Source organism: Coregonus lavaretus, assembly GCF_964263955.1.
Source record: "Coregonus lavaretus genome assembly, chromosome: 33".
NCBI classification, from domain to species: domain Eukaryota; kingdom Metazoa; phylum Chordata; class Actinopteri; order Salmoniformes; family Salmonidae; genus Coregonus; species Coregonus lavaretus.
This window is the reverse complement of record NC_140020.1, coordinates 16,595,660-16,612,047: the sequence shown is the minus strand read 5'-3', so window position 1 is coordinate 16,612,047 and position 16,388 is coordinate 16,595,660. Positions and strand designations below refer to the sequence as shown.

Here is a 16,388-nt window from a genome sequence, read left to right as displayed (position 1 = left end):
ACATATTTTGCTGTTCTATAGAGCGTGCAATAATGTCAGAGGAGAAAAAACAGTGTTTGTTGTTTGCAGCGGTGGAGGCTCCTCAGAGGAGGAGGTGGAGGACCATCGTCCTCAGTGAATTTCATAAAAATAAAAATAGCTAAACATTTAAAACGTTTATTTTTAGATAAAACTATACAAAATATATTCACGTCACCAAATAATTGATTAAAACACACTGTTTTGCAATGGTCTACAGTAACCTCAACAGCACTCTGTAGGGTAGCACCATGGTGTAGCCGGAGGACAGCAAGCTTCCGTCCTCCTCTGGGTACATTGACTTCAATACAAAACCTAGGAGGCTCATGGTTCTCACTCCCTTCCATAGACTTACACAGTAATTATGACAACTTCCGGCGGACATCCTCCAACCTATCAGAGCTCTTGCAGCATGAGCTGACACGTTGTACACCCAATTAAAGGATCAGAGAATGAATCTAGTACTGAAAGCATAAGCTACAGCTAGCTAGCACTGCAGTGCATAAAATGTGGTGAGTTGTTGACTCAAAGAGAGAGAAAGACAATAGTTGAACAGTTTTGAACAAATTAATTTCTTCAAAAATGGAGGAGCAAGAGAGAGAGAGAGAGAGAGAGATTTCGTTAAAAAAATTAACTTTCACTTACTTAACTAGCAAATGCAGCTAGCTAGTTTAGCCTACTCAAACACACGGCTCAAAAAGAGGGATGCTATGTTAGCTAGCTGCCTATGACCATCCAACACTGGAATTCTTCCAAGTCAAGGTAAGCTTTTGGTTTTACAAATGTATTGCCACCGGGGCCTGCAGGTGTAACTGCTAAACTGCTTACTGGCTGTACACTGTACTGCATGATTGTTGCAGGTTTACCAACGCGTTAGTTCTATTAGCTATGTTGACTATGATGTTGCTTTAGCTAATACAGTGCATTCGGAAAGTATTCAGACCGCTTGACTTTTTCCACATTTTGTTACGTTACAGCCTTATTTTAAAATTGATTTTAATTGTTTTTTCCCTCATCAATCTACACACAATACCCCATAATGACAAAGCAAAAACAGGTTTATAGAGATTTTTGCAAATGTATTACAAATAAAAAACTGAAATATATGCTGTAATAGAAATAGAGCCATGCTCATTAAAAAAAGAATCGTCCTCCCTCCATCTTAAACGGCATCTACCGCCACTGGTTTGCAGTAAAAACACATTTTGAACCCTTTGCCTCCTGCTGTGTCCCTAACCTTAAACCATATTTTCCTGGTTTATGATGGCACACATTTGCCACCCATACTCTGTTGTGGTTAACACCGAAATTCTGTGACACCCCCAAAAACTATTATGCCAGAAGAAAACCTTGTATATTGTGGTCCTCTGTAGCTCAATTGGTAGAGCATGGCGCTTGTAATGCCAGGGTAGTGGGTTCGATCCCCGGGACCACCCATATGTAAAAATGTATGCACACATGACTGTAAGTCGCTTTGGATAAAAGCGTCTGCTAAATGGCATATTATTATTTGTTGTAATATCCCAAACGGACTTGTCAGTTTCAGCTTTAAGGATTCTAGCTTTAAATGTATTATGGACATGTGTCACAAAGCCAGCGATACACAACAACAACATAAAACCTTTCCATAAATCCAACTTCAAACTTCCCCCCCCAGAATGGTTATTCTGATACATCACCAAAGGTCACCAGGGCATAGATTCTAACCCTGACAAGTCACGTTATAGACATCCCTCCCCAGATACAAAGACCCAGGCCTGGAGGAAAGGCTCTAGGCACAGCTCTATCAGGACTGGTTAATGATACTGTTTCCCAGGGTTGGCTACAGACCAGGCAGCACTTACGACACAGCTTCCAGGAGTGGGAAGAAAGGGCCTCAGCTGCTAGGCAGAACCATGGGCGAGCCCTCGATCTTAGGAGAGGAACGTGCTGATGGGAGTCCAGTTTCTCCGCACACACAACACACAACACACACACACACGGACCCTGTGAGAGCCATGATGGCCATGGTGGAACCCTGAGAGTCCCTCCAGGGCCCATGGAGTATTGGAAACACGTTCCTGTCAGTCTCTGCATGCCAAATCCATCCACATGGCCTCTCTCTCCACACCGTCACATAGGTAATGCACTCAGGCAGGTACATGACTGAGAAATACCTTAGGGAAGTGTGGCCCTCTTTCAGCACCATAACTTTTAAAGATGAGGATTATAGTATGTCTCAGGTAACCTTAGTCATATGTCAGGGTTGGTTACTTAAGAAAATGTATTGTTTCAAGAATGTTACAGCTACTCTATAGGCCTTTGCCAGTGCCATTGGTTGGGAAGACAGCCTGTCGGCAATCAAAGCTTGAGTCTTTGTTTGATTTGACCAAAAGCTGCTTTTCCTACTGCTTTCATTGGTCTCAAGCTACACTCTCCAAATGTACAAAGAAATGGCTTTTCTCAAATTACCAAAAATGTCTCTTAATCCATAAACTGAAATTGACAGTCACTTATGGTTAAAGTGGAGTACAATTTCAAAGCACAATCCTTATGTGTTACCTAAGGCAGACTAACTGTTTTAATGTGGCAGTAGCCATAGGTTTTCCCATTAATTCTTAATCTTGTGGGATCACTGATGTCATTCGTTGCAAAAGGCTGAAGACCAGAGTTCTCAAGTGAAACCAGATGGACTAACAATTTGGAATTTCAGTTGAAGAACTTAAGAATTGAACACATCTCAACTCATTCGGTTTTTCACTTCAAGTCAACCAGAATACCTGCTTCAGACAGTGTATGTCGTTGAGTTCAATCACATTTGATCCCACAGAGAAAAATGTAAAGAATAGCATAATATATCCACCTCTTGGGAACTGGAATAACATTGACAGTGTCTAATAAAGTATTTATCTTATCTGATGTGGTTTGTGTATATAAACTCTTAGATAGACAGCTTGGCAATAACATGCTTTGTAGCTCAAGTGATTTGACGTACCTGCTAAACAGAGGCCAAAAATACTCAGGAGTACCAAGATGTATAGAGACACGATGGCATACTTGATGGCAGACAGGGCGTTCAGCTGGCTGCAGCAATTGTCTTGCTTTCTTCTCCTCTTGGCAGAACCAGCTGAAAAGAAAACATATCTTTAGAATTGGAAGACAAAGATGGATACAAGGTCTCTTAGAGGAGGTCTGAAGTGAGGGGCCATGAGGATAAAAGAAGCTGGATGAAATTAGGATAAAATGTCATGAGGATAATATTCTTATGCAGTGATGAAAAGGTCCTACATAAAAATGCATGCCTAACTGTCAACTGAATGACATGTTGCATTGTTGCGGCCATCTCTCATAACATAGACTTTATGAGTGCTAAAAATCCCCCCAAATGATTTTATTATTGTTCTATTAGTACTGACGTAGCGAGTTGGCAGCCTTGATTCTCCACTTGGTTGATATTGTAGTCAGCATGAGAGTCAAAACAAAGTCTGCATGTCTGGCATTTGGCCTGAGATCTATTTGTCACCTCTGCACCATACATCACAGGGCTGCCACACAGATACTGAGTAATAATAGCAACAATCAGTCATTTAACCCCTTAACACACTCTCCAGGTCGAACAAATGCACTGGAATTCATTTGGATAAAACTGTCATCATGGCATTCCAGTTGGGAATTTGTGTGTGTGTGTCATGTGTGCTTGTGAGGAAGCTGTTTGGATTTAACTGTTGTTGCTGAGGGAACATTCAGCGCTGGTCAAATAGGCCCAGAAGTAGGGTGACAGAAGACATCATTAGTCAGACTAAGAAGATCTCAGTCCAATAGGAATCTGATATCAATTCCAAAGTGTCTCATGCTATTAGGTCATGAAGCACATTGTCTTATTTCGAGGAGACATAAGCCCTGAGAGAGACCAATGGGAAAGTATTACACACTTTAATTTTATGTTCTCCTGGCAAGTCATCCCAGCCACAAGACAAAAAATGAGTAGTCCCCCCAATCCTTCCTCGTCTCTCTTTCTCTCTGTGGAGCATATAGCTCTGAAGTCACAGAGGAGACCGCTCTAGAAGACAAGGCCCTCAACCTATTTTCCATAAACAGTCTTGTGCCTTTTGGAAGTTATGTCACATAAAGGCTGGGTAATTTGACATTTTTCATTTGAAGTTGTCTGCTTACTAAATCACACTAGTTTTTCTGTGGAAAATAAACATGTAAATAAACATTCCACAGAAAAACGCTGGTGCTATGTATGGCGTCATGTATATCATATATCCTACCCTTACCATGACAATATTTACTTATCTTAGACATTTATAGGGGTCAATAAAGTCTAAACACAAGCTGACATCAGGCAATGAGAGACTGAATATTTATAGAGGAAGTGGAGCAGAACAGCTTCTACATTTAAAAATTCCTGCAACATTAAGACATAGACGCTGTAATACGTTGGACACAACACCAAAGAACACAAGTTAATGTGGCAGTATGTGGCTGCATGTTCAGCCTGGCTTTTTTTATAGGGGTTGTGATAGCAACAGGATCCTTGAATGTTTACAGTGAGTATGCTTGGCAGCTTAGGGACAGATTAGTTGAGTTGGACAAGTAGAGGCCAACTAAATTTGGACCAATTCACTGTTAAGGCTTGATAAGCATTTCCCACCAGCGTGGCATGACTTGAGAACACTGTACAGTAGATTTGTTCAGCTGCACCTGTCCAAGCCCAAGACCCTCACACATTCACACACACAACATACTATCAGCACTTAGTGTTTATTGACCGCTCGCTGGGTGAGAGAACTCGGCAGACCCCAGGAGTCAGATTTCCCATATTTATATTTGCAGTTACAAGCATATCCTCTAAAAAGGCCATGTCCAAGTCGGGTCAAAGGGACTCTGCTTGCATCACTCCAAGAGCTGAAATATGAGCACATCACATATGGAGGCACTAAATAAGTTCTTACATCAATGGCAGAATTCAAAGAGGATTTGACCCAACTTGGTCATGGCCTTTTTAGAGGTATGCTTGTAACTGCAAAGATAAATATAGGAAATCTGACTCCTGGGGTCTGCAGATTTCTCTCACCCAGCGAGCGGTGAAAAAGCACTACGTGCTGATAGTATGTTGTGTGTGTGAATGTGTGAGGGTGATTACAGGCCTCTGGGCAAATCTGTGAAAGGTCAAGGGGCAAGGATTTATACAGGACAAGAAGGGAAACTGCTTCTTTACCATCTTCACACAGGTTGAGCTTTGATAGGTTCCTGCCATCGTAGCCCTCCTCATAGATGGATCCGTTCTCCCTCTCTTCGTATGTACTCAGGTACATGGCCTTATTCTCCATTCAGAAACTGTAGGGAAGACAAAACAGATGATTTTCATGTAGCCAAAGCAATATGTAAGACACATGAATAGATTAAATGTTCCAGTAAAACTTCTGGAAGGACAAAGCTGATTTACCGGTATTACATTCTATCAAGCTCTATTTCTCCCCACTCTTTTTTATAATATTGAGTCTGTCTGATCTGTCTCTTATGAGGCATGACTGAGTGTCAATTTAAAATTGTACATTTTAAATCATCACCAGACCACTAATGTGGCTGGCTGTCAGTGTTGAGGCATTCGTTATTAAGTTGAAGTGTGGATGTAGGGCCTTTGGTCGAGCACTGTACCTCTGTCTCTCAGTCTACTACACATTATTCAAGAGGGCAAAGCTCCACAAGTATCCTTACCAATCTATTACCTTACTATCTTTTCAGCATGGAATATAAAACCAAACTCATAACTTTTCTCTTTAAAGCAAACAGCAGAGCCTCTAAAACATAATGCAAGTGGTATGGATTGAATTACATTAATCCATGACAGGAATATGGAGGATTCAAAGACTCCTGTGCTGCCATCTAGTGCCATAGATCTGACTGTGGTCTATGAGAGAGAGAGAGAAAGTGGCTGACAGTAAACAGTCCCAGTTGAACAGCTGTGTGAGAGAGAGAGTGATGCTCCCCCACATTCCTGGGCCACAGCTCAGGCAGACCTATGGACCCCTCCCCTTACAGTATGAACCAGTAGCAGCAGACAAGAAATGAGACCCTCATAAAATACCCTAATAATCACCTTTATTTGGGATTAAGGTGCATGTACCTTTACAGTATGCTATAGCTGAGAAAACAGTGTTGTTTGGACTTCAGTGGGGAATAGGTCAATATTAACTGTGTAATAGAGAATAGAATGTGAAATACAGAGACGGATGTGGGACTGTTGAACAAAGTCATTAAAAGGAGCTCAATCTGGAATTTTTCATTAAGCAGCGGGAGTGTCAGTTGACATTTTCGGGTAGGGGGCAGACACAGCCATTACCGAACCGGGCTGCTAGGAAACCTGTATGTGATCACCACCACTGATCATTGTCACCCAACGCAAGACTCTGGGAAAGTACATCCCTTCCAATGCCCAGGAAGCAATCCTGCCTTCTTTCACACACCACTGCCTGTTTTTCCCTGGAGGCAGGGCAGTGGTAGGCTCCAGACATATTTCCTTTGGAATTGGAGGCTACAGTACAACCCTTCCATGATATTGCTCTACCTGGCAATGAGCGAGCCCTGTGATGTCTCCTCAAATACAGGAATTAACACATGAGCATGTCCAATCTCCATGAGGAACTTCTTTCTGTATCATGAAAAATAAAGTCTCTAGGCAAAGAGAGAGGACAGAGCCCTCCATCCATCATTGTGACAAAAAAGCACACACTGTGATTTGTGACTATGCCATAGTAATGTTTGCCTTCTCTCTGCCAACCAGGGAGGTCTGAATAGACATAGACTAGACACACTGAGAACTTGCACACATGGATGGTGACCGAATCTAAAGGAGAGAAAACAATTAAAATGTCCAGTGGCCCCCGCGCGCACCGCACAGCTGAGTGGCCTCTGTGCACGATGTCAGCAGAGCTCAGCATTGTGGTCTCAGAGGTCTCACATGAGCGGAAACCTTTATAGAGAGACATCCCGTATCCATCCGTCCGTGTGGAATTAACCCATTTCCCAGTTAATTAAACGCGCGGACACTTCACCCATGAGTGGATAAATATAAAACAAAAAACTTTCTGATGTGCATTTTCTTGGCATTAAGTCAACGAGGAACAGGCTCGTTTGTTTGTTCATAAATTGGATACCAGAGCACAGGTGTAAAATAATGTGGCCATAATATAATTCATATGTCATTATGGAGACGCTACAGATCACCTGTCTCCATAATGACATCTGAATTATATTATTGCCACATTATTTGGGGCCATCTAATTTCTATTTGTGGAAATTCGAATTTCATTAAACATAATTGTCTCGTTTTTTGTGCAATTTCAAGGTCATGATGCAAAAAACTGAAAATTATTGATCTATGGACATAATCAAGTGAATGTAAAAAGGTTTTCGAGGATAAATGCATTTCAGGTTCACTTTGTTGATGTCTTCAAATGAACACATAGAACAGGTGGCAAAACTAGACTACACAAATTGACGCAACATTTGGAAAAGTTTGTCACTCACCTTGTCAAAGTTGTGACTAAAAAGTATAACAGATGCAAATGTCTCATCTCTAATTTCAATCTAAAAAGTGTGCATGTTTTCCCAATGACATCTCAATAAACGTTTCCTCTCAACATAAGACAGTTAACTGAAGTCTCGCTCTCTCAGTAGCTAGATAACCGCAGCGTGGAGATCCGTGCACCAGCCAGTCTGTGATGCTCGGGTGAATTAATCCCTTTTTCAAAGTGTAGTGGAGGCATGGAGACTACGATGTGGCTAATACCCCTGCCTGGACAACTCTGACTAGATGCGTTCTTACCTCATTCTATATAGTATCTAGTTGCTGTACTTATGCGCCTGGGGCAGGGCAGGGTCCAGTATAAATTATGTTAAAACTTTTTTTTACACATTGTTGAACAAATGCGCCCTCCTCTGGGCATTTAAGCATGGTACATTACAGAAAGCTGCGCTCCATCTCTACAGATCTTATACAAATACTAGCTTCAAGTTTTAATGTCACGTGCACAGGTACAGTGAAATGCCTTTCTTGCAAGCTCCAGACTACCCTCCTATACTAATTCCTCATAAACGACATACATTGTAGATAGGTCCAGTGGCTACCCGTCATTCAGGGCAGGTCAGAGCCCCACCTGTTTTGAGCCCCACCTTTCTAGCAAAAATAAATAAAAATAAAGAATATATATATATATATATATATATATATATATATTATAATTGTTTTAAAAAAAATTGGGGGGGGAGTTCATGTTTTGCATGTTATTTTGGCATTAATACGTGTCAGTTTGTAAACAATGTAAAAAAAAAAAAAAAAAAAGTTAATAAAGCAGCATAACATCTATTTTTTGCTTTCTTGAGTAAGGCAGCTCCAAAATGCAAGTGTTTCAGCCTAGCTCAGTGCTTTCTGTGGTGGTGGGGCAGCCAGCGGAAAATACGGAGTGTAGGGATTGGTAATGTTCTCTAGTTGCGCCGTGATTGGCTCAGTGTTCTGTCACTCATGGGGACACTACCTCACCTACAAATCTAAGGGAGAGCTCGAAAATTCATGCCCCTTTGGTGCTGCCCCTTGGGTGCTGCTCAAAACAACTGGAAACTCAGAACTGGGAAATCTGAATTCAGTGAGTTCAAGACAACAAAAACGGGGAAAAAACGTTTTGAACGTCATCCAATTCGGAATTCCAAGTGCCTCTTTCTAGAGCTCCAACCTGAAGATCACTGACGTCATCATGATTCGACCTTGTTTTTTTCCGAGTTCCCAGTTGTCTTGAAAGCACCATAAATCCATAGAAGGTCAGTTTGATGACAAAATTTGCCAATGACAGCCTCGCCACCTTCCTGTTCAAGTGGGCACAGCACAAAAAGGTGAGTCCAAAAATGTATTGTATGCTGCTGCATAGATGATGTAATATGCCAGGGAGATATGTATACTGTAGTTAAGAAAGTAATACTAATTGTATGTTTTGTAGTAAGCTGTTAGTAGCCCATGTGCCTCACCCTAATAATTTGGTCTAATTTTGCCTACTGTTCCGCTGATTGCCAGGTGTAGCAGTGTTAAGGTGTTGGGACTGCTGTTGGGACTCTGCTGTTAAGACAGCTTTATGTAGGCCCTAACAGTGTGTGGGCACCGTTTATCACGTTATAGTGCAATTAATGTATTAGTGTTGTGTTGTGTTGTGTAATGGGTTTGCTGGCATGCATCTAAAAAACGTTTTTTGTTTGCCCCACCAAGATTTACATGCGAAAATCGCAACTTGATAGGTCTATAATTTATGAGGAAAAATAATGAACTATTCTTTATTGAAAGCCTGCAAAATAGATAAAATAGCGTAACGTTAATATGTCTTTAGGCTTGTGGTGTAAACATGACTCTGTAGGCAGAGTAGCCTAAATGAAGCATGGTCGTCATAAAATACCTTTATTGCCTCTGCATGAAATATGATTTTTATTTGGATGGTTATGGCTGTGGTCCAAGATCACCTTTTAGGAAGAGTTCCTTCCACATGATGGAGCCCTCGAGTAGTGGTTATTCCTCCAGGCAGGTGTGCACCAGACCAGCACCAGCCACAGCCACTGCAGCACGCGGGCTTGACTGACTCAGAGACAGGAAGGGTTGGGCACAATGGGCAGGTAAGAGGCAGATATGACTGCCGATAAAACGATTAACTGTACTTGATTAAACACTACAATAACTATTAACGTTACTTTTACTATCATGAATGTCAAGTCTAGTGCATATAAGTGCATAATACGAAGGCAGGTAATAGACAAGGACTACTAAAGTTTGCCTTACCTGCGCCAGGCCTACTTTACAAATGCGACGTGGTAGCATTTACAGTAGAGTTTATAGTAGTAGTACCAGTAAATAAATAGTTACAATAGAATAGGCTACCGATTAGTTTCACCAGTTTTCTGTCCATTGTCTGTCTTTATCAACAGTTTGCACTCATTGCAGTACACTTGCTGTGAATGTCATAGGCTACTATTACTGTACTGAATAGCATACAGTATGATGTGCAGCAAAATAGAAATCAAAACGACAACCATACCTGAAATAAAGTTATATCATTAATTAAATGTGTACCTGTGTAGAATTTGAAAGGTTATATAATATAATGTCATTGAAATGACCATGAGTAGTAGAATTTGGGAAGTGAATATGTTCTGTGGTATTGTATATCACCACAAGATGGTGTATTTGTCACGTTGGGCACATGTTGTACAGTAAAAACCCACTGGGAGTTGTGTTGGCAAAATACTGTATCTGACTATAAGATATATACTTCTTGTTTACCCAGGTCCAGCAAAACATGAGTAGGCCTACATACAACAGCTGTTGAAGGTATGTTAAATTACTTGGCAAGTTTGATTAATTAGCTGAGCAAGGTGCACCTATGCACTTGACTCTGATGACGACCTCTCAGAGAGATTTATCAACTCCTTCTCTCCTTTTCCTTCCCGTTTCTCTTACTGTCTCGTTCTATCTTTATTCTACGCACCATACAATGTTTGTTGAACCGTTTTCCTATAACATTCCAGGCCCGCAGCGTTTACTCAAAAACGTTTATTTAATATTTGATTTGGTCTGAGTCTTAAACCTCAGTGAAATTTACTCCAAACCGTGTTGCCTCATACTCCGTCTGGTCTGTGGTCGGGTCTCCAAGAGTTTGTGAAAACAAAGAGAAAGGAACTCTCTCTGCCCAAGGGGAGATTTGGGGTCGGGAGGATGTATTTTTCACCACTTAGATCCTATCTCTCCATTATCCTGTGATTAATCCGGATATATTGTAAGAAATTGAATACTCTCAACTTCATCTTTGAATCACACAAAACATTGAGTTACACACACCAGTCATTAATGCACTGGGTCAGAGTATGTGGTTTCATGTGGGTTTGATCAGGAAGATGGAGATGCAATCCTTCTGGAAAGCAGTAAGACTGATAAAGGTGTTTCTCTGATGAGATTATGTTTCATACATGATGTTGTGGTGTGATTTGTGTACAGATGTCAAAGTCTAATCCCACAGCCCCTAGCACTCGGGAACAGATCCTACTGCAACATTTCATACAGTGCTTACAGCTTTCTTTGCATAGGCAGGAAAAACTCACATTTACAATTTAGTCGTTTAGCAGACGCTCTCATCCAAAGCGATTTACAGTTAATGCATTCATCTCAAGATAGCTAGGTGAGACAACGACATATCAGTCATAGTAATTAACGTTTTCTCAATAAAGAAGTTATCAGCAAAGTCAGTACTAGTAGGAAAAGTCAAGTGGAATTGTTTATTGTATTTACTATACAAGCAGAGGTTTCCTGCTTTCCCTGCCCTCTTAATGAAAGGTTTCTCAATGTCTCGTCTGGCTGTCCAGTAATTACTAATATGGGAGCTCGTTCCTGCCAACATCATAGATTAGTCTCTTCATTAAATCAGTAAAACATTCCTATATTTCCAACATGGCAAAAACAAGTGCCCCACAGCATGTAAAGGCCAAATAAACATTGATGCAGCTCTATAAAAGTATTTCCTCAGGGGATATGGCTGAGGAAATAGTACTATAATGAAGTTGACATACAAAAGCAACCATCTCACTGTCATAACATTAACGACTGCAGTATTCTGTTTTTTTCCTAGGATATTGTATAATTAATCAACTTCAAATTGTCATTGCCAATTTTTGAGAAATGTATCTAAGTAAGGGATGCATAGTGTGATGCTGTTCTCAGATTTATACTAGATACTAATGACTTTCTCCTTCCCTGACATATACAGTGCAGCCCAGATAATATTGCCACAATGAGCGTCCCCAAAAGGGTCTCCCTCTGGACCGTGGTGGATGTGTTTGACTGGGTCAAGGAACAGTACCCCTACCAAAAGAGTGTCCTCCAACTGGCCGTCTTCAAGCATGACATATCCGGTAGCTATCTTCAGTAACCCCTCTACTTACCAAATGTTGCCTTAGTACAAAACAACCCATGGTCATGTACATCAGACATCATTAATAGACTGCTATTATTTTTCTTAAAGTGAATATATGTGATATTTTATCCCAGGCTGTATAAGTATTGGATGCCTGTAGACAGTTCCGGACCCCACATAATGACATAATGGATCATTCATCTTCCCAGTTACTGTTAATTCTCTACTAACCACACAGCTCATTCACAGTGTCAATACTGTTGTAATGTTCCATCAGTAAATCCTTGTCAGAAGCTGACCAAAAACATGCAGTAAAAACAACTGTTGTATGACTAATAAAACCTTGTGTCCTAAGACTTAGATCCTGGGACCGTAGTTTTGCCCACCGTGGTTTCCTGCGTTGGGGTTAAATGCATTTGAATTCAAGTTAATTTAGGAATGGAATTTGACACATAATTCAAGTTCATCATGTAATTTGAATTCCATTCCATTTGAAATCCATGCACCCAGCCTGAATTGACTGGCATCATTTTGCTTCCAACTCTAGTAGCCTCACCTCACCACCTCTCTTGCCTTCTTGCTCTGTCCCTCCCCAGGCCGAGCTCTGCTGAGGATGGGTAAACACCAGTTGGAGAGGATGGGGGTGGAGGGGGAGCATCTTCAGGAGATCCTACTGGACATTCTTCTCCTCAGGGTCCAGGAGGAACTGGAGAACCTCAATGACATCTTCTCTGGTGAGGGACAAACATCCATCTGACAGGCTCCTTTATAACTGTATCAGGAATTCAGTTGTAGCCTATATCAACAACTTCTTCTCTGTGGGAGAACTAACATTACTTTATTGTCTAAAACTGCATCATAAAGGGACAGACATCTACTGTGTCCTCTTAGATTGCATCAGGAGTTCACTTGTACACTCTTAGGAAAAAAGGGTTCTATCTAGAACCTAAAATGGTTATTCGGCTGTCCCCATAGGAGAACCCTTTGAAGAACCCTTTTTGGTTTCAGGTAGGACCCTTTTGGTTCCAGGTAGAACCTTTTTAGGTTCCATGTAGGACCCTTTCCACAGAGGATTCTACGTGGAACCCAAAAGGGTTCTACATGTAACCAAAAAGGGTTCTCCCTGGAACCAAAAAAAGGTTATCCTGTGGAGACAGCCGAAGAACCCTTTTGGAAGAGTGTAGCCTATATCAGTTGGCTCATATGAACTCAGACAAGGCAAATACCCAAAGTGAGTCATACAAGATTGCATTATCAGCCAACATGATTGACAGACATGTATTTCATCAAGAGGGTTAGCTTAGAGACACCTGCCAAGAATAGATTGGCATCGAATGAGAAGAGAGAGAAGAGAAAGCCTCTGATGTACAGTACTATTTAACTGAACTGAAAATAAAATAAATCAATTGACATTGGTTGGCATGGATATAAGATAGCTATAGATGAAATAAGTTCAAGTTCAAAATATAGATAAAATAAGTTCACCATGGTCTTTGTTCACAGTGTGGTACGTATGCTTGCATATTTTAAATGTATTTTTAACCAAATGTATTTTTATCTCTCGTTCTCTAGAGTGTTTCTCTTCATGACTATAACAGAAGAAGAGGTCTGAGATGTCCTTATTTTGTCCATCTACGGTGTGGAGGACTAGAGAAGAAAAAATACATTTGCTCTCAGTAATCGTTGACCTGAAGAAGGCCGCCAGATTGGTTTTGGCACGGTTGTATTTTCACTGACACTTCTGTGAATCAAGCCCTTGCCTCTCGCTCTGCGCTGCTCTTGTGGTCTTATTTTTCACAATACTTAATACACTATGTGGCAGCTATTGCAGAGGGAGAACATCATTCCCCACTTGAACAGGGGATACAGTGCATCCCTCATCTGGACTAAATGTTGCAATCCCGTACCCAGCACTGATTTGACTAGCTAATGGCCTGTTATATTACTCTCAGGAGACCCTGTGTGAATGGAGAGTAAGTAAATTAGTCCTGAGTTTAATGCAGGGACACATGGCCATGATTTAGATAACAAACCAAATGCTGCTCCAACCTATTAGGCCCTATGCAGGGAACGTAATGGGGATCATTTAATGGGAGGTTTCTGGCAGAGACAAAATGGCTTTAAAGTTTGATGTATTTGCTTATATAGTTTGATGTTGGAGTAAGAATGTTGTGTCCTCTGACTGAAAGTGATGTCGTCTTTGTTTAGCTTTTGTTGCTCCACACCTCATGTTTGTAAGACGTCAGCAGAGTTTTTCTGTCTGTCAAATACAATGCAACGACTAACACATCTTTAAATGGAACACAACTACCGTAATTTTCGGACTATAAGCCGCGCCTTTTTTCCTATTTTTCGACCCTGCGGTTTATATAACGGTGCGGCTAATCTATGGATTTTTACAGCTAACGGCCACTAGAAGACCTCCTAAATCTATGGATTTTACAGGTTACAGTCCACCAACTTTAACTCTATGGGCTCTATGACCGGTCTGCGCCCCCCACAATAAATGGGAGCTTCCTCAAGCAGCCATCTCTTTCCCGACAATCCCCTCTGTGCACGAACCCTTACATATGGTAATTAAACATTAAAACACCTGCGGCTTATAGTCCAGTGCGGCTTATATATGTACACATCATTCAATTTAGCTGCTGCGGCTTATACTCCGGTGCGCCTTATAGTGCGGAAAATACGGTACATATAGAATCCCTCCAGTATGACTATCCAGCTTGGAATGTGCTCTATGCAGAAATGTCCTATTTTATTTGTTCCTGGATCATATTCATATTAACAGTTCATTGTGTAATCATGTGTGTATTACAAGTGCTTGCTTAAATTGCTCAGAGATAGCGGTTTTGCAAATTAAGTGGAGCAAATAAAAGTGCTACGTTTGCAAATACTAAGTCTTTTTATATTTCAAATCCTCCTTCCTCAGAGAAATCCCTCCCCAGACTTAAATGTCCTGTCCATTGTATAATGATAATGTTTGTTTGCTCCAGTTTGAAGTATTTTAATGAATCACTGAGGTTCACCACATTTCATTAGAGACTACATGCACATGAAAAACTGCAGGATTGTCAAATCTGAAGCTCATACAGTACCTTAGCAAAGCATACAATGCAGTTCAACTCCAAACCACTATACCTGTATTATAGTGAAATGTTTTCATAAACAGGGAGCGCTATGTTTAGACATCCATATGCTATATCCAGCCTAGAACACAGGAGAGAAACAAGTTGTTCCAGTGAAGAGACAAGGATGAAATGTCACACGGGTGTGTACCCTATTTTGTGGATTAATCTGACCTGACACCTCATATTTGCTAATGAAGACCAAATCTGATCATTGTTCATTTGAAATAATTGTCTTCACTGATAATTATATAAAAATCAATGTGTAGAATCAGCCAGTGGCCTAAATCTTGAGAGACATACTAGTGCCCTCAGACAGTGTCCATTTGTCTCTTTTACATGACTCGTCGCGATACATCTTCCCACTTCCCCACAAACTTGTCAGACCACCCAAACTTAAAATCTTCTACTTTTAAAGGGCAGCCAAAAAACAGAGGACAGCAGAAAGCAAGCAAAAACACGTTGCTCTGTGAAAGTAACACCTCTAGGGGAACATTTTTCTTTTTCTTTGTGTAGTAATCCAGCTCCTGAAAAGTACAGCCCAGACCTGGCCAGGCCTGCTGAATCTGATGTGCCCCATAAAAGGACTGTTTACATTTCCTCACCTTCCATGGACATTAGCAAGTGCTGAGCCTGTGGCTCTAGGGTCCCAGTTGGGGGCACACCAAATTAGACAGACTGATTAATGTCCCTCAGAGGTGCATGGCATTTGATTTCCTCCATTCAGGGCAATGGTGCATCAGGAAAGCGCTGACTTACATTAAATGTAAATATACCTCGGGGAGAGACACTTAATCATATATGACAGGAGGGCTTCCAGAATATTCCAAAGGTTAGCAAATCATGCCTTTGACCCAAAGAGATGGAAAAAAAAGAAACATGGAACCAAATGTTGTGTTGTTTGGCATGCAACAAATGATGGGTTGAACAAAGAGAAATGACTACAATGGGTTTCTGTAACCTCTTTGGCTTGTTTATTTTTTACTCAAATTTAAGTTCAAGAAGGCAATCAGGGTTTTGTTAACGTGGAGTCCAGTGGAGGCTGCTGAGGGGAGGACGGCTCATAATAATGTCTGGAACGGAGCGAATGGAATGGCATCAAACACATGGAAACCATGTGTTGGATGTATTTGATACCATTCCCCTGATCCGCTCCTGCCATTACAACGCTGGCTCATATCAAATTAAGGTGCCACCAACCTCCTGTGGTGGAGTCTCTGGTCTGTCTTATATTCCATACCTAATAGACACCCAGTTGGTGTAAAGAGAGTAGGCCATGTAAAGGCCTGGCTAAAACCTATACTTTCTTCTGCGA

At 41.1% G+C, this 16,388-nt stretch overlaps 2 protein-coding genes across 3 annotated transcripts in view; one reads left to right on the top strand and one right to left on the bottom strand.

Moving 5' to 3' along the window:
• Positions 1-7,859, bottom strand: part of LOC311108621 (scavenger receptor class A member 5-like) — a 51,519-nt gene extending 43,660 nt beyond the window's left edge. Inside the window, exons 1-3 of the mRNA XM_084151288.1 lie at positions 7,534-7,859; positions 5,222-5,340; positions 2,993-3,124 (exon numbers count right to left, since the gene is read on the bottom strand). Coding sequence (XP_084007414.1) covers positions 2,993-3,124; positions 5,222-5,333 — 244 coding nt within the window. The 5' untranslated portion in view covers positions 5,334-5,340; positions 7,534-7,859. The remainder of the gene's footprint in view (positions 1-2,992; positions 3,125-5,221; positions 5,341-7,533) is intronic.
• A 702-nt stretch (positions 7,860-8,561) lies between these two features.
• On the top strand, positions 8,562-16,018 carry LOC311108625 (sterile alpha motif domain-containing protein 12-like). 2 transcript variants are annotated; one of them, XM_084151299.1, is made up of 6 exons: positions 8,589-8,892; positions 9,503-9,657; positions 10,326-10,369; positions 11,799-11,943; positions 12,542-12,679; positions 13,518-16,018. In XM_084151299.1, the coding sequence occupies exons 4-6, from the start codon at positions 11,823-11,825 to the stop codon at positions 13,532-13,534; spliced, it is 276 nt and encodes a 91-aa protein (XP_084007425.1). In that variant the 5' UTR covers positions 8,589-8,892; positions 9,503-9,657; positions 10,326-10,369; positions 11,799-11,822; the 3' UTR covers positions 13,535-16,018. The 2 variants fall into 2 exon arrangements, with proteins under 2 accessions (XP_084007426.1, XP_084007425.1); XM_084151300.1 differs by lacking the exon at positions 9,503-9,657 and having other exon boundaries at positions 8,562-8,892; positions 13,518-14,836.
• The last annotated feature ends 370 nt before the right edge of the window (positions 16,019-16,388 follow it).